Source organism: Scyliorhinus torazame, chromosome 3, assembly GCF_047496885.1.
Source record: "Scyliorhinus torazame isolate Kashiwa2021f chromosome 3, sScyTor2.1, whole genome shotgun sequence".
NCBI classification, from domain to species: Eukaryota; Metazoa; Chordata; class Chondrichthyes; order Carcharhiniformes; family Scyliorhinidae; genus Scyliorhinus; species Scyliorhinus torazame.
The window spans coordinates 216,646,711-216,672,938 of record NC_092709.1 but is presented as its reverse complement, the minus strand read 5'-3'; the positions used below and the strand labels follow the sequence as shown (position 1 = coordinate 216,672,938).

General features: G+C 45.8%; 1 protein-coding gene across 10 annotated transcripts in view; it reads left to right on the top strand.

Annotated features, from left to right (window-relative positions):
- mtmr7b (myotubularin related protein 7b) overlaps positions 1-26,228 on the top strand; it is a 171,949-nt gene that overhangs the window by 54,804 nt on the left and 90,917 nt on the right. For 8 of the 10 annotated variants that reach the window (XM_072496853.1, XM_072496852.1, XM_072496851.1 and 5 more), the window contains 5 exons: positions 105-267; positions 4,476-4,633; positions 19,783-19,911; positions 21,161-21,295; positions 23,947-24,079. In XM_072496853.1, coding sequence (XP_072352954.1) covers positions 105-267; positions 4,476-4,633; positions 19,783-19,911; positions 21,161-21,295; positions 23,947-24,079 — 718 coding nt within the window. The remainder of the gene's footprint in view (positions 1-104; positions 268-4,475; positions 4,634-19,782; positions 19,912-21,160; positions 21,296-23,946; positions 24,080-26,228) is intronic. The other 2 variants (XM_072496855.1, XM_072496854.1) reach the window with 1 other exon arrangement.

The window sequence follows — 26,228 nt, the reverse complement described above, 5'->3', positions numbered from 1 at the left end:
TCCTGAGCAGAAAGTACAGTTCTACTCATATCCTATGATGATTTCCTTAAAAATAGGCAAAGATGTTTTATAGATATGTGCGGCTTATTTACTTTTTCCTCTAGATACTTCATAGTCAGATCTGTGCCGTGGAAAAGCAAGCAACAACTGCAACAGGCTGTCCCCTGCTTATTCGCTGCAAGAACTTCCAGGTCATCCAGTTTATCATTTCACAAGAAAGAGACTGCCATGATATTTACATTTCGTTAATTCGTTTATCTCGCCCAGGTATGTTTTTCTAGTTGATCAGCATGCCTTGAATAGAAACTGTGATACTGAACACAAAACCTTCTTGGATATGATCAAGATCTGAATTAAGATTTGAATAACCTCCTTCTAGCCGACTTAGTATTAGAAAATCACTTGAAAAGAGAAAAAGAATTTGTAAATACTTTGACCTGGAATTTCCTACGTATTTGTGTTCAGTGATATGTGTAAACAAACTAGAAACCAAATACGCAGCCTAAAAGATTGCAGAATTATGGATGCAATTAAGTTACTCCTCGATCTTTACAATCACTTATCGATCCTACTGTCCAGATGCATTTTAACCTATAAAACTGGTCCCACTTCTTAGGTTATTGAGCCTCGTATGTGAGTTTCCTGTAATTGTACTTTCTCTAAGTCTCTCTCCATCTCTTCAAATTATGAACACATTTTTAGGTGCAGCATGAAACATTAATTTTTCCAATCTTTTATCTCAGTGCTTGAGTGTTTTCAAAAATATATCCTCACTGGGATCTGTGTTCCATTTTTTATGCCTTTGAATGCATTTTATGGCAATATTATAAGTCACGTTGAAAACTCAAGAGCTTCTCCAGTTATAGGTTTGTAAATATACTGCCGAATGTGTGTGAATGATGTTTAAATGAGATTAAACTTTAATTTTCACACTTAATGGTGGAATAAATGATGTGCTTTTCCATTTTCCGTGTACCCTGATTCATCATGTTAATTTTCACTCATTTTACATTGTCTTTCAGATTAACTCTAATTTGGATACTTCTGTAGCATTGAAAAATAGTTTGTGTAAAATAAAAAATAAAAGTTAGCTTGATATTTCCACGAAAAATAAAATCTTTTTTAAAAAGAATTTTTATTCAGAAAATTTTCAATTTATAACAGATGAAAAGGTCAAACAGATTTATACAATTTTAATAAAACTGTCCCCGCAGCCCAGCCCCACCTTTCCTGTATTTACCCAGAACCACCCCCCTCCAGTCACTCTCTCCCACCCCCTCCTAACCATCCCCCCTAATTGCTGACGACAACCAGCTCCTTGAAGAAGGTAATGAACGGCAGCCACCGAGGGTAAAACCTCCTCCGATTCCCTTATGACGTACTTTATCTTTTCCAGCTGCAGCAATGGAAAGAACCCACTCATACTTGCCCTGGTACTATTTTCAATTGAATCAACTCAGTCTTGCATATGAGGATCTAAAATTGACTCTATGCAGGACCTCATTCCATACCTAACCCCTCCAAAGCCAAACCCAACATTTCCTCCCATTTCCCCTTTACATCCTCCGGCAAAGCCTTTTCCCTCTCCATCAGCTGCCCATATATATATCCCTTCCCAAACAACATGGGCGACACGGTAGCACAGTGGTCAACACAGTTGCTTCACAGCTGCAGGTTCGATTCCCGGCTTGGGTCACTGTCTGTGCAGAGTCTGCACGTTCTCCCAGTGTCTGAGTGGGTTTCCACTGGGTGCTTCCGTTTCCTCCCACAGTCCAAAGATGTGCAGGTTAGGTGAATTGGCCATGATAAATTGCCCTTAGTGTCCAAAAAGGTTAGATGGGGTTACGGGGATAAGGTGGCGGTGTGGGCTTAGGTAGGGTGATCTTTCCATGTCCGGTGCAGATTCGATGGGCCAAATGGCCTCCTTCTGCAATGTAAATTCTCTGATCTATGATCATCAAAAAACAGCGTCATATCCATAAGAGAAGGTGCCGGCAAATGAGGAAATGAAGATATTTGCTCTTGCACAATGGTTCAATACCTGCAAATACCTAAAAACAAAATTCCCACCTAGGAGTTGAACTTCTCCACTAACTCCTCCAGCCCAGCAGTCTACGAAGAAATTCCTAAACCTCTTGGCCCTCGCCCTCTCCCAGCTCTTAAAAGATGAATCCATCTCAGCTGGTATAAACCTATGGGGCGGAATTCTCTGTTCCTGAGGCTAAGTGCCGGCGCCAATGGAGAGTCCGCGGGTGACTATGAGAAAATCGGCATGAACCCCTCACCGATTCCGGTACCGGTGAGGGCTGCGTGGCACAACTGCGGATCGCGCGCAAAACAGCCGCAGAATCACCGAGTCCCGGACTGCGCATGTGCAGGGCTAACATGTTGCACCGGTCGCACCGGAAAACATGACGATGGCCGTGTTGGAACCCGAACCCGCCCACCTCAAACCCACAGGCCACTCCCTTGCCACCACCCCCCCCCCCCCCACCACTCCACCCTAACCTGTCCGCAGCCAGCATGCCAAGTTCCCGACCGCTGGGACCACATGTGGCCCGCGGCATCAGGAACGCGGCCCATCGTGGTAGAACATATGGGTGGGCCGGCTGATGATACACAAATGGCGTTGCGGCTGTGCGCGGCTTGCGTCCTGATAACGCCAATTTGGAGGGCGTCAAACCGGCGCCTGCCCCGAATCCGGCGTTGTAAGCCATTCTCCGCCCGATCCCGATTTTGGCGTCAGACTACGGAGAATCCCGCCCATGATTGGCGCCAGTAGTGACATAGACTGCAATTTAGAGTGCTGTCTGAATCATAGACAAAAAACATAGAAAAAATAGGAGCAGGAGGAGGCCATTCGGCCCTTCAAACCCACTCCGCCATTCATTATGATCATGGCTGATCATCCAATTCAATAGCTTAACTCCGCTTTCCCCCATACCCTTTGAGCTCCTTCGCCCTAATAAAAACATAGAATTGGTGCCATATTCTCAGAGAAGCTGTTTAGCACAGTGGGCTAAACAGCTGGCTTGTAATGCAGAACAAGGCCAGCAGCGCGGGTTCAATTCCCGTACCGGCCTCCCCGAATAGGCGCTGGAATGTGATGACTAGGGGCTTTTCACAGTAATTTCATTGAAGCCTACTTGTGACAATATGCGATTATTATTATTGTTACCACTGGGCTCACAGAATATCTGAGAGGAGAGAACGGAAGAGGAGCAGTAATAGGTGCCCCCACAGGCAAAATAAAATGTAAGACACTTGCTCAGCATATAATCTCTCGAAAGAATATTACTTTAATGATCCCATAACACTATTATGGCTCACCATCTTATCGAGGGCAAATGGGGACGCACAATAAATGCAGACCGTGCCAATGATGCCCACATTCCATTAACAAAAATAAATGATAAATTGTGTGCGCTAATTGGGTCTTCCATGCCTCTGTTTGTAATTGGTGTTATTGTTGCAGTGCACATGAGAAGCAAGTGGAAGATTGTATTTGAAGTGATAATCTAAATGTGATTCCAATGAAAAACTAAGTACACAACTGAGACCTTTGTATTCGTAGTCTGCAGATATGTGACCTTTATTTTATCACTAGACAAATTGGAATGCTTGCTTAATGCCTTATGTCTAGCATATTGGGCATTTTGAAAATCCCCATGTTTTGTATGTCCCTAGATCTTTTGATTGCATCGGAATCCTATTGTATTTTGTAAGTTGGGATAACCAGATTTGTGCATATTAAATCTGGGCAATTGCGTCATTACTTGCTAGCTTATGAGCAAAGTTTATGGTTACTGTCAAGTATTGCTAGTCATTTACCTGTGTCAGTATTATGATTGTAAGATTGTGGATCTGTCTTATCTGAACATGCACTATAAACATGATGTTCTCTGTCAGTGCTTCACATTTCTGGATCTGTCCTTTGACTGATTTTCAAGTAAATGAAAGTTCCAACGTATTGCATTTTTCTCTAACATTATAATATTAAAATGGCTCAATACAATGCCACCAAGTTCATTGGCCCACCATGCAAAAGGGCAGCCCCATTTTTAAACAAAAAATAAGACTTTTTAAGTTGGGTATTTTTGACATGATATCACATTAAAAATGCATGCCACAATGCTTCACGCTTCAACATTTTGATAATTGTAGGACATATACCATTGAACAGTATATATTCACAAAACCTCCTTAAGAAGTCGTATGGATTTTGGTCAGCAGTTATGGTACATCAAAGAGAAGTTAAGAGTGAGGCTCCCTTAACATGATTGTTGATTTTCCTTGCTATACTTGTTTTATTTTCCCCATTGAAAGTATTGTCTTTAAACAATTCTAAGCTAGCATACTTATTTGCAACTTTAACTGGCCTGATGATAGTGCTGAAAAGCTTAAAAATGAAGGAAAACTAGATGAACAACAGAAAATGAAAGTGTTGTAATGGTCTTGTCTTTGCGATATTTCAGTGAAGTACGAAGAATTGTATTGCTTCTCATTTAACCCAAAGCAAGAAAAAAATGAGAGAGGACGAGGCTGGAATCTGACTGATCTCAAGGCTGAGTACAACCGCATGGGGGTTCCTAATAGCTTGTGGCAAGTTTCTCATGTAAATAGAGACTATGGGGTAAGTTTAGAAATAGAAATGATCACATATCTGACATTTTCAGAACTGTCGCATTGCTTCTCCACTAACTGGATGTTATAAATATTTGAGCATTTTAAATGTAGCAACATTAATCCTACAGATTAAGGTTTAATGAAATGAATCTCCGCTGTTGTCAGTTCAATAGAATAAAATCATTCTAAAGAAAATCCACTGTATCCTACCACTTAAAACAAATCAAAATAAGGAATTCAGTGAAGTAGCTTACACTTATCTTGCTATATAAAGAACCAAATATTGAGCAATAGTGTTTCTAAGGAAGCCATACTCTTAAGCTAGATTCTTGACATGGAAAATAGCTTGGCTGAGTCCCAAGGATACTTCTCATCTGAGGTAATAAGTTTTATGTAGTCACAAGGAAGTAGAAAAGAATGAAGAAGAATATGAATTACATCTTCCCATATCTTTTATACTATGTTCACAAATAGATGAGAGAACAGATTAAGTGAGCAGTTTCAGTCGTACAAGAACAGAGGAAGCTGGAAAAACTCAGCATGTTCGGCAGTATCTGGAAGAAGAGAAAGCAGAGTTAATGTTTTGAGTCTTTTTGGGTCTTCGACAGAACTGAAGAGAGGGAGAATGTGTTAGATTTTCAAGTGTAGCTTTGGCTGTGAAAGATTACAACAAAATGTAAGAATAAAAGACAGATAGCCTGGTGTGGGATGGGGAGGGGGGTTGCATTTAGGAAATGTATGTATGCGATATTTTAAAAGAAGAGTTTAAGATGCAGGAGAACGGTTACAATCTAAAGCTGCCGAATACCACCCAAGGGCTGCAACTGGCCGAACCGGAAGATGAGATGCTGCTCCTTCAGCTTGTGTTGGGCTTCATTGGAGCCTTGCAGCAGGACAAGGAAGGACATGTGGGCATGAGAGCAAGGTGCTAAGTTAAAATGGCAAACAACAGAAAGGTTGGGGTCATGCTTATAGAATGAGCCTAAGGTGTTCTGCAAAGCAGTCACCCAGTCTGTGTCTAGTCTCCCCAGTGTAGCGGAGACCGCATTGGGAGCAGCAAATACAATAGACCAAACTGAAGGGAGTGCAAAGGACACACTGCTTAATCTGAAAGGAGTGTTTGGGGCCCTGAACGGTTAGGAGTTAAAGCGGCAGGTGTTGAACCTTCTGCGAATGCAAGGGGAGGTGCCGTGGGAATGTGTGATGGAGGAGTGGACTATATGTCACTGAGGGAGCGGTCGCTGCGGAATGCTGATGGGGAGGCGGGTGGGGGGGGGGTGGCAGGGGAGGGGCAAGGGGAAGATGTGAGGGGGTAATCCTTTTAATGCGGAACCTAATGGGGTGGCAAGTGAGGACAAAATGGACCCTATCATGGTTCTTGGAGGGAGAGGAAGAGGTGAAAGCAGGTGAAGTAAATGGTTGATCCCCGTTGAGTGCCCTGTCAACCACAGGTGGGGGAAACCTCGGTTAAGGCAAAATGCAGACGTATCAGACCACTGTTTTCAAAGGTGGCATCATTAGCACAGATGCAACAGAGGATGAGAAACTGGGAGAATGGGATGGAGTCCTTACAGGGAGTATGGGGAGCTGTAGCTGTGAGTTTTGTTTCCAATTTCGACCCCCCCCTCCTTCCCTTTGCATGGTTCCTCTCGGTGGTCAGCTTGTCACTGGAAATGGAGACGGAGAGGTCAAGGAAGGGTAGGCAAGTGTGGGAGATGGACCATGTGAAGATGAGAGAGGGGAGGGAAATTGAAAGCAAAGTCATACATTTTTACAAGGCCAGATGAGAGCATGAAGTGGCACCGATACGGTAATTGATGTAACAGAAGGGGCAGTATGGTGGCGCAGTGGATAGCACTGCTGCCTCAAGGCGCCGAGGTCCAAAGTTCGATCCCGGCTCTGGGTCACTGTCCATGTGGATATTGCACATTCTCCAGGTTTGCACTGAGTGCTGAATTTAGTGCATTTGAGTGCTATAGTGAGAGTTTGGTGACTGAGGGAGTATAAGGTTTCATTTTTATCGAAAGTCTAGTCTTTCTTTTATTTAGTTAATTAACTTAAAAGTTGCTGTTTGGTTTAGAAGAAGGTGAATTTTCAATCAGCTTTAAACAAAGCTTCTACTTGTAGGCACTTGCAGCTGGAGCTTGTTAATTAGTTAATTGGATTAGGCCAGTTTTCAGAGGCTAGATTCACAGTATAAAAGTGACCCCGACAGTGCAGACTTTGTTTGCACTGAGTGCTGAATTTGGTGCATTTGAGTGCTATAGTGAGAGTTTGGTGACTGAGGGAGTGCTGAATTTGGTGCATTTGAGTGCTATAGTGAGAGTGTGGTGACTGAGGGAGTGCTGAATTTGGTGCATTTGAGTGCTATAGTGAGAGTTTGGTGACTGAGGGAGTTAGGTGAGGAGGGAGTAAGGTGCTCCTTTCACTTTGTTTCCTATATTTCCGCAAAGAGTGCGAAGAGAGCCAGTTTACAGAGAGTGCAGCTGACTGGGAGCAGAGTCGGAGGGCGGAGATCCAGTTGGTCCACAGGGCAGCTATATTCTGTAAGGTAAGAGGGGATGGAGGCTAGGCCAGTTGCATGCTCCTCCTGTAGGATGTGGGTGGTGAGGGATACCACCGGTGTCCCCGCTGACTATACTTGCGGGAAGTGCACCCAACTCCAGCTCCTCAAAGACCGTGTTGGGGAACTGGAGCTGAAGCTGGATGAACTTCGGATCATCCGGGAGGCAGAGGGGGTGATAGAGAAGAGTTACAGGGAGGTAACCACACCCAAGGTACAGGACAAGAATAGTTGGGTTACAGTCAGGGGGAAAAAAATAAACAGGCAGACAGTGCAGGGATCCCTCGTGGCCGTTCCCCTTCAAAACAAATATACCGTTTTGGATGCTGTTGGGGGGGATGACCTACAGGGGGAAGGCCCTAGCGGCCAGGTCTCTGGCACTGAGTCTGGCTCTGGGGCTCAGAAGGGAAGGGGGGAGAATAGAAAAGCAATAGTTGTAGGAGATTCAATGGTTAGGGGAATAGATAGGAGATTCTGTGGTCGCGAGCGAGACTCCTGGAAGGTATGTTGCCTCCCGGGTGCCAGGGCCAGGGATGTCTCGGATCGTGTCTTCAGGATCCTTAAGTGGGAGGGTGAGCAGCCAGAAGTCGTGGTGCACATTGGTACCAACGACGTAGGTAGGAAAAGGGGTGTGGAGGTAATAAACTAGTTCAGGGAGTTAGGCTGGAAGTTAAAAGCCAGGACAGACAGAGTTGTCATCTCTGGTTTGTTGCCGTGCCACGTGATAGCGAGGCTAGGAATAGGGAGAGAGTGCAGCTGAACACGTGGCTGCAGGAATGGTGTAGGAGGGAGGGCTTCAGGTATTTGGATAATTGGAGCGCATTCTGGGGAAGGTGGGGCCTGTACAAGCAGGACGGGTTGCATCTGAACCAGAGGGGCACCAATATCCTGGGAGGGAGGTTTTCTAGTACTCTTCGGGAGGGTTTAAATTAAGTTGGCAGGGGAATGGGAACCGGATTTGTAGTCCAGCAACTAAGGTAGCCGATATTCAGGACGCCAAAGCGTGTATTGAGGCAGTGGGGAAGGGAACACTGACACAGGAGAGTACTTGCAGGCACGGAGATGGGTTGAAGTGTGTATACTTCAACGCAAGAAGCATCAGGAATAAGGTGGGTGAACTTAAGGCATGGATCGGTACTTGGGACTACGATGTGGTGGCCATCACGGAAACTTGGATAGAAGAGGGGCAGAAATGGTTGTTGGAGGTTCCTGGTTATAGATGTTTCAATAAGATTAGGGAGGGTGGTAAAAGAGGTGGGGGGGTGGCATTGTTAATTAAAGATAGTATAACAGCTGCAGAAAGGCAGTTTGCGGAGTATCAGCCTACTGAGGTAGTATGGATTGAAGTCAGAAATAGGAAAGGAGCAGTCACCTTGTTAGGAGTTTTCTATAGGCCCCCCAATAGTAGCAGAGATGTGGAGGAACAGATTGGGAAACAGATTTTGGAAAGGTGCAGAAGTCACAGGGTAGTAGTCATGGGTGACTTTAACTTCCCAAACATTGAGTGGAAACTCTTTAGATCAAATAGTTTGGATGGGGTGGTATTTGTGCAGTGTGTCCAAGAAGCTTTTCTGACACCGTATGTAGATTGTCCGACCAGAGGAGGGGCAATATTGGCTTTAGTACTTGGTAATGAACCAGGGCAAGTGATAGATTTGTTAGTGGGGGAGCATTTTGGAGATAGTGACCACAATTCTGTGAGTTTCACTTTAGTAATGGAGAGGGATAGGTGCGTGCAACGGCAAGGTTTACAATTGGGGGAAGGGTAAATACGATGTTGTCAGACAAGAATTGAAGTGCATAAGTTGGGAACATAGGCTGTCAGGGAAGGACACAAGTGAAATGTGGAACTTGTTCAAGGAACAGGTACTACGTGTCCTTGATATGTATGTCCCTGTCAGGCAGGGAAGAGATGGTCGAGTGAGGGAACCATGGTTGACAAGAGAGGTTGCATGTCTTGTTAAGAGAAAAAGGAGACTTATGTAAGGCTGAGGAAACAAGGTTCAGGCAGGGCGTTGGAGGGATACAAGATAGCCAGGAGGGAACTGAAGAAAGGGATTAGGAGAGCTAAGAGAGGGCATGAACAATCTTTGGCGGGTAGGATCAAGGAAAACCCCAAGGCCTTTTACACATATGTGAGAAATATGAGAATGACTAGAGTGAGGGTAGGTCCGATCAAGGACAGTAGCGGGAGATTGTGTATTGAATCTGAAGAGATAGGAGAGGTCTTGAACGAGTACTTTTCTTCTGTATTTACAAATGAGAGGGGCCATATTGTTGGAGAGGACAGTGTGAAACAGACTGGTAAGCTCGAGGAAATACTTGTTAGAAAGGAAGAGGTGTTGGGCATTTTGAAAAACTTGAGGATAGACAAGTCCCCCGGGCCTGACGGGATATATCCAAGGATTCTATGGGAAGCAAGAGATAAAATGGCAGAGCCGTTGGCAATGATCTTTTCGTCCTCACTGTCAACAGGGGTGGTACCAGGGGATTGGAGAGTGGCGAATGTCGTGCCCCTGTTCAATAAAGGGACTAGGGATAACCCTGGGAATTACAGGCCAGCTAGTCTTACTTCGGTGGTAGGCAAAGTCATGGAAAGGGTACTGAAGGATAGGATTTCTGAGCATCTGGAAAGACACTGCTTGATTAGGGATAGTCAACACGGATTTGTGAGGGGTAGGTCTTGCCTTACAAGTCTTATTGAATTCTTTGAGGAGGTGACCAAGCATGTGGATGAAGGTAAAGCAGTGGATGTAGTGTACATGGATTTTAGTAAGGCATTTGATAAGGTTCCCCATGGTAGGCTTCTTCAGAAAGCAAGGAGACATAGGATAGTGGGAAATTTGGCCAGTTGGATAACGAACTGGCTAACCGATAGAAGTCAGAGAGTGATGGTGGATGGCAAATATTCAGCCTGGATCCCAGTTACCAGTGGCGTACTGCAGGGATCAGTTCTGGGTCCTCTGCTGTTTGTGATTTTCATTAATGACTTGGATGAGGGAGTTGAAGGGTGGGTCAGTAAATTTGCAGACGATACGAAGATTGGTGGAGTTGTGGATAGTGAGGAGGGCTGTTGTCGGCTGCAAAGAGACATAGATAGGATGCCGAGCTGGGTTGAGAAGTGGCAGATGGAGTTTAACCCTGAAAAGTGTGAGGTTGTCCATTTTGGAAGGACAAATATGAATGCGGGATACAGGGTTAACGGTAGAGTTCTTGGCAATGTGGAGGAGCAGAGAGACCTTGGGGTCTATGTTCATACATCTTTGAAAGTTGCCACTCAAGTGGATAGAGCTGTGAAGAAGGCCTATGGTGTGCTAGCGTTCATTAACAGAGGGATTGAATTTAAGAGCCGTGAGGTGATGATGCAGCTGTACAAAACTTTGGTAAGGCCATATTTGGAGTACTGTGTACAGTTCTGGTCGCCTCATTTTAGGAAGGATGGGGAAGCTTTGGAAAAGGTGCAAAGAAGATTTACCAGGATGTTACCTGGAATGGAGAGTAGGTCTTACGAGGAAAGGTTGAGGGTGCTCGGCCTTTTCTCATTAGAACGGAGAAGGATGAGGGGCGACTTGATAGAGGTTTATAAGATGATCAGAGGAATAGATAGAGTAGACAGTCAGAGACTTTTTCCCCGGGTGGAACACACCATTACAAGGGGACATAAATTTAAGGTGAAAGGTGGAAGATATAGGAGGGATGTCAGAGGTAGGTTCTTTACCCAGAGAGTAGTGGGGGCATGGAATGCACTGCCTGTGGAAGTAGTTGAGTCGGAAACATTAGGGACCTTCCAGCAGCTATTGGATAGGTACATGGATTATGGTAAAATGATATAGTGTAGATTTATTTGTTCTTAAGGGCAGCACGGTAGCATTGTGGATAGCACAATTGCTTCACAGCTCCAGGGTCCCAGGTTCGATTCCGGCTTGGGTCACTGTCTGTGCGGAGTCTGCACATCCTCCCCGTGTCTGCGTGGGTTTCCTCCGGGTGCTCCGGTTTCCTCCCACAGTCCAAAGATGTGCAGGTTAGGTGGATTGGCCATGATAAATTGCCCTTAGTGTCCAAAATTGCCCTTAGTGTTGGGTGGAGGTGTTGACTTTGGGTAGGGTGCTCTTTCCAAGAGCCGGTGCAGACTCAATGGGCCGAATGGCCTCCTTCTGCACTGTAAATTCAATGATAATCTATGATTAATCAAGGACAAAGGTTCGGCACAACATCGTGGGCCGAAGGGCCTGTTCTGTGCTGTATTTTTCTATGTTCTCCACGTGTTTGCGTGGGTTTCGCCCCCACAGCCCAAAGATGGTCAGGGCAGGTGGATTGGCCATGCTAAATTGCCCCTTATTTGGAAAAAATGAATTGGGCCCTCTAAATTTATTTTAAAAGATAAAAAATTGATGTAACAGGAAAATAGTTATGGGAGCAGGCCTGCATAGGACTGGAACAAGAGTGTTCCACTTAACCCACAAAAAGACAAGCATAACTGGGGCACATTTGGGTACACATAGCCATACCTTTTATTTGCAGGAAGTGAGACCTAAAGGACAACTGATAGTGATAGAACAAGTTCAGCCAGGTGGAGGAGAGTGGTGGTGGGCTGAGATTGTTCGGGCCACTGATCAAGAAAGAGGTGGAGAGCTCTCAGACTATCCTGGAGGGGAATGGAGGTGTAGAGGGATTGGATATCCATATTGAATGAGAGGCAGTTTGGGCCAGAGAACTGGAAATTGTTGATATGACATAGGGCACAGATGAATCATGAATGTAGGTGGGAAGAGCCGGGACAAGAGGAAAGAGGATGGAGTCAAGATGGGAAAAAATGAGTTTTGTGGGGCAGGAGTAGGCTGATATGATGGTTCTACCAGGGCAGCCCTGTTTGTGGACTTTGGGAAGGAGGTAGAAGCGGGCTGTGTGGGGTTGGGGGTCTATAAGGTTGGAAGATGTGGTGGTAAGATCACCAGAGGCGATGAGATCAGTGACTGTTCTCGAAAAAGTGGGCGTGATTTAATGGCCCGTCATGCCTGACCTAGTGATGTGATGAGGCCGTTGAATCTCGCGAGAGGTCACTGGGCGTGATCCAGATTAACATATTTAATGGAAAATTTAAATATGTCTGCAGCGTATTCTCCCGGGGCCCGGGAACTAACGGCTGAGCCTGGGAGACCTCACCATGGCGCCGTTAAACATTGGTTCACAAACGGGGACCAGGCATAACGGCACCTGGAGGGAGTGTGGGGTGGGGGGGGCATCCAGACCATTGAAGACCCTGGGATGGTCAGATTCTGGTCAGCGTGGTACCCTTGCACTCCTGCTGACATCTTGGCACTGCTACCTGGGCACTCTGGCACTGCCAATCTGGCACTGCCTGGTTGCCCGTGCCAGGGATCGGTCCCAGGGGTGCCATTCCCTTAAGAGGTGGGGTGAGGGGGTGCTCGAGGACCCCGTGAGAAGTAAGTTGGATGCAGTGGGGAAGTCAGAAGGCCACTATGAGGGATTGAGGGGAGTCGAAAGATTGGCATGGCATTTAAAAATGGCGTCACGATCCGCAAATACTCTTCCTGCACTGATGAATTAAGCTTGTCAGTGCAGGAAATGATTGTAAGTGTGGCCTTGGTGAGGCGTTCCTAGCCGAGACCAAGACAAATGGCAAAGTGCCGTTAATTACCGGTGTCTTTTTTAAACGTGTCCAAAAACGGGATGTTGTTTCTGTCCCATTAAATCGCACCCACTGTCTTGATGTTCGGTGGTGGGTCCATGGTCATGGGAGGTAGGAGGAAGTGTCTCAGAGTTGGAGTAGTAAATTGATAAACCCGGAAGTAATAACAGTAACTTCAGTTTTCAGGGAGAGATGAAGGGATCAATTATAATTTTGGGCAAAATGCCTGTGTCAGTTGTACAAAATCCTTGCTGAGAGCCCCATGTCATTCTTGGGGCCAAGCCTTATTTCAGAATTGATGACGAGCTACAACTGGCATTGTCCCAATTGTGGCACACACAGGCAGTTTGTCAGTTGAGAGAAGCAGGTCATGAATTCTGGGTGCTCCAGCCTGGAAATAAGCCAGAAATCCTATCCGCTGTGGAAGACAGGCAAGCCAGTGGTGGTTGAAATACATTTGTGGAGCCACGAGGAGAATTCTGACTCAACAAAGAACAAAGAAATGTACAGCACAGGAACAGGCCCTTCGTCCTCCAAGCCCGTGCCGACCATGCTGCCCGTCTAAACTACAATCTTCTACACTTCCTGGGTCCGTATCCCTCTATTCCCATCCTATTCATATATTTGTCAAGATGCCCCTTAAATGTCACTATCGTCCCTGCTTCCACCACGTCCTCCGGCAGCGAGTTCCAGGCACCCACTACCCTCTGTGTAAAAAACTTGCCTCGTACATCTACTCTAAACCTTGCCCCTCTCACCTTAAACCTATGCCCCCTAGTAATTGACCCCTCTACCCCGGGGAAAAGCCTCTGAGTATCCACTCTGTCTATGCCCCTCATAATTTTGTAGACCTCTATCAGGTCGCCCCTCGACCTCCTTCGTTCCAGTGAGAACAAACCAAATTTATTCAACCGCTCCTCATAGCTAATGCACTCCATACCAGGCAACATTCTGGTAAATCTCTTCTGCACCCTCTCTAAAGCCTCCACATCCTTCTGGTAGTGTGGCAACCAGAATTGAACACTATATTCCAAGTGTGGCCTAACTAAGGTTCTATACAGCTGCAACATGAGTTGCCAATTCTTATACTCAATGCCCCGGCCAATGAAGGCAAGCATGCCGTATGCCTTCTTGACTATCTTCTCCACCTGTGTTGCCCCTTTCAGTGACCTGTGGACCTGTACTCCTAGATCTCTTTGACTTTCAATACTCTTGAGGGTTCTACCATTCACTGTATATTCCCTACCTGCATTAGACCTTCCAAAATGCATCACCTCACATTTGTCCGGATTAAACTCCATCTCCCATCTATCCGCCCAAGTCTCCAAACAATCTAAATCCTGCTGTATCCTCTGACAGTCCTCATCGCTATCCACACTTCCACCAACCTTTGTGTCGTCTGCAAACTTACTAATCAGACCAGTTACATTTTCCTCTAAATCATTTATATATACTACAAACAGCAAAGGTCCCAGCACTGATCCCTGTGGAACACCACTGGTCACAGCCCTCCAATTAGAAAAGCATCCTTCCATTGCGACTCTCTGCCTTCTATGACCTAGCCAGTTCTGTATCCACCTTGCCAGCTCACCCCGATCCCGTGTGATTTCACCTTTTGTACTAGTCTACCATGAGGGACCTTGTCAAAGGCCTTACTGAAGTCCATATAGACAACATCCACTGCCCTACCTACATCAATCATCTTAGTGACCTCCTCGAAAAACTCTATCAAGTTAGTGAGACACGACCTCCCCTTCACAAAACCATGCTGCCTCTCACTAATACGTCCATTTGCTTCCAAATGGGAGTAGATCCTGTCTCGAAGAATTCTCTCTAGTAATTTCCCTACCACTGACGTAAGGCTCACCGGCCTGTAGTTCCCTGGATTATCCTTGCTACCCTTCTTAAACAGAGGAACAGCATTGGCTATTCTCCAGTCCTCCGGGACATCACCCGAAGACAGTGAGGATCCAAAGATTTCTGTCAAGGCCTCAGCAATTTCCTGTCCAGCCTCCTTCAGTATTCTGGGGTAGATCCCATCAGGCCCTAGGGACTTATCTACCTTAATATGTTTTAAGACACCCAACACCTTGTCTTTTTGGATCTCAATGTGACCCAGGCTATCTACACACCCTTCTCCAGACTCAACATCTACCAATTTCTTCTCTTTGGTGAATACTGATGCAAAGGATTCATTTAGTACCTCACCCATTTCCTCTGGCTCCACACATAGATTCCCTTGCCTATCCTTCAGTGGGCCAACCCTTTCCCTGGCTACCCTCTTGCTTTTTATGTACGTGTAAAAAGCCTTGGGATTTTCCTTAACCCTATTTGCCAATGACTTTTCGTGACCCCTTCTAGCCCTCCTGACTCCTTGCTTAAGTTCCTTCCTACTTTCCTTATCTTCCACACAGGCTTCGTCTGTTCCAAGCCTTTTAGCCCTGACAAATGCCTCCTTTTTCTTTTTGACGAGGCCTACAATATCTCTCGTTATCCAAGGTTCCCGAAAATTGCCGTATTTATCCTTCTTCCTCACAGGAACATGCCGGTCCTGAATTCCTTTCAACTGACACTTGAAAGCCTCCCACATGTCAGATGTTGATTTGCCCTCAAACATCTGCCCCCAATCTATGTTCTTCAGTTCCTGCCTAATATTGTTATAATTAGCCTTCCCCCAATTTAGCACATTCATCCTAGGACCACTCTTATCCTTGTCCACCAGCACTTTAAAACGTACTGAATTGTGGTCACTGTTCCCGAAATGCTCCCCTGCTGAAACATCTACCACCTGGCCAGGCTCATTCCCCAATACCAGGTCCAGTACCACCCCTTCCCTAGTTGGACTGTCTACATATTGTTTTAAGAAGCCCTCCTGGATGCTCCTTACAAACTCCGCCCCGTCTAAGCCCCTGGCACTAAGTGAGTCCCAGTCAATATTGGGGAAGTTGAAGTCTCCCATCACCACAACCCTGTTGTTTTTACTCTTTTCCAAAATCTGTCTACCTATCTGCTCCTCTATCTCCCGCTGGCTGTTGGGAGGCCTGTAGTAAGCCCCCAACATTGTGACTGCACCCTTCTTATTCCTGATCTCTACCCATATAGCCTCACTGCCCTCTGAGGTGTCCTCCCGCAGTACAGCTGTGATATTCTCCCGAACCAGTAGCGCAACTCCGCCACCCCTTTTACATCCCCCTCTATCCCGCCTGAAACATCTAAATCCTGGAACGTTTAGCTGCCAATCCTGCCCTTCCCTCAACCAGGTCTCTGTAATGGCAACAACATCATAGTTCCAAGTACTAATCCAAGCTCTAAGTTCATCTGCCTTACCCGTAATACTTCTTGCATTAAAACATATGCACTTCAGGCCACCAGACCCGCTGTGTTCAGCAACTTCTCCCTGTCTGCTCTGCCTCAGAGCCACACTGTCCCTATTCCCTAGTTCTCCCTCAATGCTCACACCTTCTGACCTATTGCTCCCGTGCCCACCCCCCTGCCATACTAGTTTAAACCCTCCCGTGTGACACTAGCAAACCTCGCGGCCAGGATATTTATGCCTCTCCATTTTAAATGCAACCCGTCCTTCTTATATAGATCACACCTGCCCCGGAAGAGCTCCCAGTGGTCCAGATAACGGAAACCCTCCCTCCTACACCAGCTGTTTAGCCACGTGTTTAGCTGCTCTATCTTCCTATTTCTAGCCTCACTGGCACGTGGCACAGGGAGTAATCCCGAGATTACAACCCTAGAGGTCCTGTCTTTTAACTTTCTGCCTAGCTCCCTGAACTCCTGCTGCAGGACCTCATGTCCCTTCCTGCCTATGTCGTTAGTACCAATATGTACAACGACCTCTGCCTGTTTGCCCTCCCCCTTCAGGATGCCCTCTACCCGTTCGGAGACATCCTGGACCCTGGCACCAGGGAGGCAACATACCATCCTGGAGTCTCTTTGATGTCCACAGAAGCGCCTATCTGTGCCCCTGACTATAGAGTCCCCTATTACTATTGCTCTTCTGCGCTTTGACCCTCCCTTCTGAACATCAGAGTCAACCGTGGTGCCACTGCTCTGGCTGCTGCTGTTTGGCTTCACAAAAATCTTAATACCAAGCACCATTTCCCCACTTTCCTTCGCTACAGAAAACATACTTTTTCCAGAAAGGTTTTGTAAGGACCACTGGTTGGGCTGTTTGACGCCTAGTACCAATGGGTGGTGTGAACGTATTTTGTCCATTAGTCAAAATTGTAAAAGGCTCCTATGTACATCATTTGAGAATTAGGGCCGGGATAATGGGGCTATGTCCCCACGCCCGCCAGAAAATGGACGCGAATCACTCCGGACTTTTTTCTAAAAAGTGATTCTCCATTTTTAAGGGATCTAGCAGGGCCCTGGCATGTGCGGCGCGGCTCCTGCTGCCGATACGGGGCCTGCACTAGGGCAGCGGACCCACACAGCGGGCCAGCGCAGAAAAAGGTAGGCCCCCCCCAAATCATGCGTGCCCGCCGATCGGTGGCCCTGTGGGCCTGGCCGTTGTGGAGGTCCCCCCCCGGAGACTGATCCCCCCCGCCCCCCACACTAGGACGGCCACCGCAGCCGCGACACCGAGCTCCCGCCGGGTGGAACCATACGAGAATCACGCCGACGGGAACTCAGCCGGTCGACCGCGGAGAATCGCCGCGGAGGCCTTTCAACGGCCCCCAACCGGCGCCGTGTCGAACGCGTGTGCGTGTCTGGCGGCAATTTCCGGTCACCGGAGAATCGCGTGAAGGTGTTGCGGGTCCGACGCCCCATTTTCCACCCCCGCGCCGGGCGCGATTGCGGCACGGGTGCTCAGAGAATTCCGGCCTAGGTATCTCGTGGGAACTGCTCATGCAGAGTCCCCTGGGAGAAAAGCAATAGTGGTATGTGAGTGAGAAGTATATGCTGATGATTGTATGGCACTGCTTCCCTGTTCTCACTGGACAGTGGAGTTATAATAGACCAAGGGAAATAATAGTTGTTCACTTCTAACTTTCCATCAGCAAAATGTCACCGTAGATGCTGTCAGCAATACTGGGCAGGACACAAAGTTCCATAGCGAGCACGTTTAGCTGCACGTTTCCCGGCGCTTGCAGCATTGAGAAAGAAACACAATGCTGTAAACCGCCACTCACGTTAGATAGGGGTCTCAGCGGGGAACGCGCGGATGAGGCTGTGCATAGTCCCATTTTGTGCACTGAGGAGCTCTACTGGCTGGAATTCCTCAGTGTAGCGAGAGATGGCATCCTGATCTCTGGAGCCCCCGAAGTGACCTCCGACCCCCCCCCCCAAGCCCCAGTGTCTCGCTTTAATGTGCAGATTTGCTAAAATATGATCCTACCCACAATGGGTGGGATTTACATTGCAATGTCTCACGAGATCGCGGTAGGTCTTGTAAGATGTTGCGAGCTGGGTAGATCCCGGGAGCGGGGTCTCCCTGCTCTTATTGGCCATGCTGTGCTGCTTTATGGGCGCAATGTGGCCATAAAGTGTGTACTTTTTCACTGTTTTGGGGCATAGAATTTCTTTGTTTAAAAAAAAATCAAATCTAGGGCCCTTTAGATTGGAATCAAATGTTCAATTAAATACTTGATTTTTGGATGTTGTGTAAATTTATGTTTCAAAGGTGCAAGCAACATCCATGTAATTCTGTGTTCTGAATCTGGACTGCACTATTTAATGTAAGATAAAAGCAAATTACTGCGGATGCTGGAATCTGAAACCAAAGAGAAAATGCTGGGAAATCTCAGCAGGTCTGGCAGCATCTGTAGGGAGAGAAAAGAGCTAACATTTTGAGTCCAGATGACCCTCTGTCAATGCTTATTTAATGTAAGCATTTTGTGTTGGGCATGAGACAGCTAACCTCTATACACCTCTAATAATATGATCTGCAAGTTGAAGTGGTTAATTTAAAAGATTGTATGTCACTTTAATACAGGAATATCAATGACATCTGATGATTTGTAGAATTATTTTAGCAGGTTTGAAGCACTTATTCCTAAATAGTGTTATAATTTTCTATCAAATATTGCCAATTATTTGAAATAAAAATAGAAAATGCTGCATAAACTCAGGCCTGCAGCATCTGTGAAAAGAAACAAAGTTAACGGACGGAATCTTGCACTCCACTGGCTGCACAGCCGAGTTCTCTCTCCAGATTTTAGCACTCTGCACAAAATATCTGTAGGCGCGATCTTTGCCGTCTTGCTGGTGGGGTGGGGCCTATAGAGCCAGCAATGCCAGCTCCACAGAGATTAGGGAGCATCCCGATCTGCGCTTAAATCCACCGACCCCCCTTATGGATACTGGAAACACCCCCACTTGCACCAGGCAGCCCCAGCCATCCCACACAGATATGGGGAACCACCCCCATCCCCTATCCCCCACACAAGCACCGGGCAACTCTTTTTTTTGTCCCCCTTCCCTCCAGTGGAGCTCCCCAGAGGTGCTGTCACCTGGCTGTGCCAGGACACTGCCCTGGCATTTCCCCCTCCCCCTGGGGACTACACTTATCTTTGCACCCCCAACGGGTTCCCATTAACTGCTTCACGTTTTTCAAAAGCAGCTGTAAACCTCATCAGTGTGACAACACATTGGTGAGTGTGGGGGGAACATATGGCAGGAAAGCGCGCTAATTATTTAACATGTATTAAAATGCATTTCTATCGCCAGCGAGGAGTGGAGAAAATCAGAATATGAGATCTTGCAAGATCTCGTTTCTGATTCTTGCGTGACTTTGTGCCCTCATCGCCATTTGCGCTCACAATTAAAGCGGGTGCAAAATCGCCTCCAACATTTTGAGTCCGTGCGAATCCTCTGGATTTCCAGCATTAATTTGCTTTTATTGACAATTATTTGATTACATTGTGTCACGATAGTAGCAGCAACTGCTTAACTTCTGTTCATTATTTAGTTATTTTCTCTATCACAGGTTTGCGATACTTACCCTGCAGAGTTGTACGTACCAAAATCAGCCTCTACACCAGTTATAGTTGGCAGCTCGAAATTCAGGAGCAGAGGTCGCTTTCCTGTTCTCTGTTATTTCTGCCAGGATAACAATGTATGTACAATTTCTCAAACATTGCATTTAAAAAATCCAAATTCTAGTCTTTTGTTCAAATTATTTTCACTCTACCTTATATACTGGAAATCTCTTTGATAGTATTGAAAATCTTAACATATTTGTGGATAAGTGTGAAGCAATATTTTGGGAGGAAAACCAAGGATGGGGAATATGTGCTTGAGATGCTGAATGGCGTGCTGAAAGGAGAGATTTAGGAATTCAAAAATTTAAGTGCAAGTAGACAAAGTATTAATTGAGTTTTGTAAATAAATCCCTAGAATACAAGTGAAAAGGAATAATAAAATTTCACATGATACTGAATACATCTCAGTCAGAGCTTTAGATGCCTGTAAATGAAAGAATATTAAAGATTTAGAGAACATACAGCACGGATCCTCTAGAATGATAAAATGCATAAAGACTTCCTTGGGATTATTTCTACCAGAGCACGGAAAGCTGAAAGTAGACTTAATAATGGTGTTTAAAATTATAAAGGGTAAGAAGACTATTTCCTGTGTTCGGGGAGACGGGGACATCATATTAAAATTATCATTGTATCTTCATGTAGAAATATTTTGGAGCAAGATATGCTTTGTTTTGATTGTTACAGAAACCTTTGGAGTTCTTTAAAGAGTAAATTGGGTAAATATTAAAGTTAGAGACAGATATATTTAGTATGAGAAGTATCTCATCAGTGACAGTGGACAGTGGAATTAGTTTTGGGTTGCTGTAGGTACAAAAGGCTAAATTACATCCTATGGTTTTGTATAACTGGGAAAGAGACCAGAGGTGTTACAATTTGATATGCATGGCTGCTTTTTCAGATCAACATATGCAACTGATTGGAAGTTGTATGCATGCCCCTTTTGGATTTTTGCTTTTCCTACAAGTTATTTGCAGCTCTTACTTTAGTTTGCATTCCCGGAGTAAAGATGTCCTGTTTCTAGGTCATTGCCAAGGCAATTTTTGAACTGTCCATTGAAATATGTACAAGAACATATATTGTAGTGCTTCTTCTTCTTCCCTCCCCATGTTTTGGAAAACACTTTGGTCTCTACGGGATGGTTTATATGGTTTATGTGTACAAACCCTAAAGTCAGATATAGGTCCTGGTCATTTCAGAGATGGTTTGTACAGATATAGAAATTAAGTTTATTTGGAATTTGGGCTAAGATAAAAGATCTTGAGGAGAAGAATGTGGCGATTTGTTGTGAAGCAAATTCCTCTGATTTCTGTGTTCTTCCAGGGTGCTATTTGTAGAAGCAGCCAGCCTTTGTCAGGTTTCAGTGCTCGGTGCCTTGAGGATGAACAGATGCTTCAGGCCATCAGGATGTCAAATCCAGGAAGTGATTTCTTGTATGTTGTTGATACCCGGCCAAAGGTAAACAGCCATTACTGCCACAGCAATGGAATCCATTATTGGGGCAGCACGGTGGCTCAGTGGGTTAGCCCTGTTGCCTCACGGCGCCGAGGCCCCAGGTTCGATCCCGGCTCTGAGTCACTGTCAGTGTGGAGTTTGCGCATTCTCCCCGTGTTTGCATGGGTTTCGCCTCCACAATCCAAAGATGTGCAAGGTAGGTGAATTGGCCACGCTAAATTGCCATGTAATTGGAAAAAATGTATTGGGTACTCTACATTTTTAAAAAAATGGAATCCATTATTAATTGTGTGCTACAATATTTTCCTGCTATAATTCAGCTGGTTAAAGCAATAAGTACTAAATGTTGCAGACCAAGAACGTCCAAATATGTTCCTCGCCTTGTGCTGTGCTGAGTTATGTGATCTCCAATGAGTGGTGGTCTTGGCTTTGCAATTAACCTTATCTCTTCTGAGTGAGAAGGAAAAAATGGTTAAGGTTGTCAGGATCACTACCAAGTGCACATGCCAATATGGCTTTATATCACCCTGGCTGGATATTGCCAACATCTACTGAGCCTGTTTGGAAAGCTCGATCAGACTATTTGTTAAAGTATCATTGAACATCTCCAAGAATAAACTCGATCATCTTATAAGTAACTGATTATTAGAAAGAGGAAATGTAAATTCAAAATTGCTTACTTTTTCAATAGGAATCTATAAATAACTCATAAGCCTGCACTTTTGCAGCAACACAAAAACTATTTCAGCAATATTTAATTGATCCTAATCTAAACATTTCCAGAATGTACATTTTCAAACCTATTTTTAGCTATGTGGAAATAAATAAACCAAAAAGTTCAATGTTTTCCTAGCAGGGAGGCAGCAGAGTTTGTAATATCAAGTGTTTAATAATTTGAACTACATGTCAAAGGAAAATAATGGACCAGACAAATTGTAAGCTGCGAATTAATTAACTGCTTTGGTGATTATATATTCTGATTATATATTTATATTGGTATGAATAATTGTGATCCAGCCGGTTCTCATGTAGTTGAAAGAATGTAATAATAATAATCACTTATTGTCTCAAGTAGGCTTCAGTGAAGTTCCTGTGAAAAGCCCCTAGTCGCCACATTCCGGCACCTGTTCAGGGAGGCTGGTACGGGAATTGAACCCGCGCTGCTGCCTTGTTCTGCATTACAAGCCAGCTGTTCAGCCCACTGTGCTAAACAGCCCCATGTGCATTGATAGAGCATCGTTCACATCCCCATATGTTCCAAAGTGCTTCACAGATGTGGCCAAGATGCAGAGAAATAAATGGTCAATTAAAGTGTTTTAATAATATTGGCTAAGTGGGAAACATTGGTGAGGGTTCTGGCCCTTGGTTTAGCATTGTACCTGAAAGAAGCCCCCTCTGAATGTGCAGTAATATACTCCCACTGGATTGAAATGGCATCTTACATTATGTGCTTGGCTTTGAAATGGGGTTTGAGCTTACAGCTTTGTGAATTGAGGTGAAAGTGCTGCCAATGAGCCATGGCTGACATTTGAGTTGCTCAATGTATTGCATAATATGGTTAATAAGACAGACATTGATACTAGATGCAGATATTATTGTAGTTGGTGTTAGCTGTTGCAGTGCAGAATAAGTAGATAGGTGAGGCAAGAGATTCTTTGAGATAATTGGCGGATTTGCGCCTAGTAAAGTTTGAGCAAAATATATTTTTTAAACATGTCTTTGGATTTTTCAAATGCTATTGGTGTTGCAGACCATTCCCACAGGCCCCAGTGATGGCATCCTGCTGCTTCCACACATCAATAGGCAGTCATTTATGCTGAGTTCCAGCTTGAGTCTGCATATTTAAAAGAGGCCAGAAGTCAAAGAGAGAAATTTGTCTTGAGATGTAGCACAAACAGGCGGTATTGAACAGGTCACCTGTTATACGCCTGACCCAAATTGACTTCAATATGTATAGCTAGCTAGCAGGGTGTGGAATGGATGGCCAATACAATAGCATCTGACCAACTAGAATTTTTATCTCAAAATCATCCTGTACCTCAGCAAATTTCTCATTCGCCCACGCCCCCTCCGCTTTATACACTGACCCAGTCCTAATTAACAGTGAGGTCACTGGTGTCCTCGATCCAGTTTATTGGTTTGCCGCCACATTAAGTGCACAGGATTTTTATTTGACTTGCCCTGATGGCCCATTTAAACTTGAATTTTCTGATTATGGTCACCATTTTTAAAAGAGGAAGTTGACTGGAAAAAGATTTATATTTGCTCACATCTGATTTCATTTGATTTGTCAACATTAATCTGGGAACAAAATTGGTCTCAAAGCTCAGAAGACTATGCAACAGTGATACTGCTACCAAGGGGTGTAAGATTGAAACTGTGGGGCTGGATTCTCTGCCGGCGGGATGCTCCGTTTTGTCGGCAGCCCAGGGGTTTCCTGACGGCGTGGGACTGCCCCACAATAGGAAACCCCATTGACCAGTCGGCGTAACGGAGCATCCCACTGGCGGGGTGAAACAGAAATGTGGCGGGCAGAGAATACAGCCCCTGCTGGTCTTATGATGTATAAATTAAACAAGTCCTAAATACAAAATGCAATTCGTATGTGATTTTACTTCAGACTATTTTAAACTCTTCACTTGTATTTTTTCCAGTTAAATGCAATGGCAAACCGAGCAGCAGGAAAAGGTTATGAAAATGAAGACAACTATTCAAACATCAAGTTCCATTTCATAGGGATAGAAAATATCCATGTGATGAGAAATAGTTTGCAAAAACTGCTGGATGGTAAATATTTGTTGTGTGTATAAATATATACTTACTTGATAAACCATGTTGAGGGGGAAAAACATCAGTTAAGGTTCCATGTCTTGATCACAGAATCCTACTGGAAAAGATACCCAATGGATCATTGATAAAAGCCAAGGTTGTACTTGGCTGTGATACTCTCTAGGTAAAATAGCCTGTAGCCAATCACTAACTATGCTGATATATGGGGAAGTCACCTGAGCTAGAAGGGTGACACTTGTGGGATTCTATCCCAGTAGATCAATGGACAGAGCTGGAACTTTGGTGGTGGCATTAAACAAGTGTTAGCATTTGCCTGCCCATTTATACTTTCCCCCTCAGCCTTTATACATCCTCCCTCTGTCTGTTATGCATTTCACCTGCTGCTTTACACACATGTCTCAGTCAAATTGCTTGGGTGGAATATAGAGCTAGTACTATCCTATTTTACAGCCACAGATAAGAGTCTAACGATGTTAGGGTTCTGAAGGTTAAAATGTTCAACATCAAAAGCACGCTCTGTTGATGAATTAGTGCCTTTATGCTGGAGCACAAATTTGTATCCTGCGATTTCTTTACTGGATAAATTCTTCAATTTGACTGTATGAAATCCACAGAAAATACTACTTAGAGGGAAGTTGTATTCCTGAAAGTAAGTAGAAGTAAATTGCTCTGTGGCATTGGCGTGTATCTCCCATGTTCTGTTGCGAACAGTATTGATGAAGGCTTGGACAGGTTGGTTAGTTATCTTGAAGGTCTAATGTATGTCTGGACATTGATATTGGCTAGTGCCAACCATTGTTCTTTTCCAGTTAAAGGATGGCCTTATGGAGAAGGAAAGTCAGCAGAGCTGGGAGAGTTCTTGGGCGGGATTCTCCGACCCCCCTCCGGTTTCGAGAATGGCCAGGGGTCGGCATGAATCCCGCCCCCGCCGGTTGCCGAATTCTCCGGCGCTGGGGATTTGGCGGGGCGGGTATCGTGCCATGCCGGTCGGTGGCCGCTGGCAGCGGCCCCCCCCCCGGCGATTCTCCGGCCCGCGATGGGCCAAGTGGCTGCCTGTTTTTTGCCAGTCCTGTCGGTGTAAATTGGAGTAGGTCCTTACCAGCGGGACCTGGCGCCGCGGGCGGCCTCTGGGGTTCTTGGAGGGGCGCGGGGGGATCTGGCCCCGGGAGGTGCCCCCACGGTGGCCTGGCCCGCGATCGGGGCCCACTGCTCCGCGGGCGGGCCTGTGCCGTGGGGGCACTCTATTCTTCCGCACCGGCGGCTCATAGAAATTACAGTGCAGAAGGAGGCCATTCGGCCCATCGAGTCTGCACTGGCTCTTTGAAAGAGCAACCAACCCAAGCCCACACCTCCACCCCATCCCAGTAACCCCACCCAACACTAAGGGCAATTTTGGACACTAAGGGCAATTTAGCATGGCCAATCCACCTAACCCGCACATCTTTGGACTGTGGGAGGAAACCGGAGCACCCAGAGGAAACCCACGCACACCATGTCAGATATGCGTGGGAGGGGGTACACATGTTCCAGTTGATGGTCTGACTGTAGTCAATGACCATCCTGTGCTTCTCCCCAGTCTTCACCACCACTACTTGAGCTCAGCAGGGGCTGTTGCTGGCCTCAATGATCCCCTCCCGCAGAAACCGTTGGACCTCCGACTTGATGAAGGTCCTGTCCTGGGCACTGTACCTTCTGCTCCTAGTGGCAACGGGTTTGCAGTCCGGGGTGAGGTTCGCAAACAGTGAAGGTGGATCGACCTTGAGGGTCGTGAGACCGCAGACAGTGAGGGGGGGGGGGGGCAGGGGCCCGCCGAATTTTAAAGTAAGGCTTTGGAGATGGCATTGAAAATCCAGGCTGGGCAACAGGGCAGTGCAGAGGTGGGGGAGGACATAGAGCCTGAAGTTGCTGAACTCTATGCCCTGGACGGTGAGGGTTGCGATACAGTACCCCAGATTTCAACGGAATGGGATCCGGAGGCCAGGGAGATTTTCTGGGTGACAGGGTGTACCGGAGGGAGCAGCGTCTTACCGTAGTGGGGTGGATGAAACTCTCTGTGCTCCCGGAGTCAAAGAAGCAGGTTGTCTCGTGCCCATTGATCTGCACCATCATCGTAACGGTCGCGAGGTTGCGGGGCCGAGACTGGTCC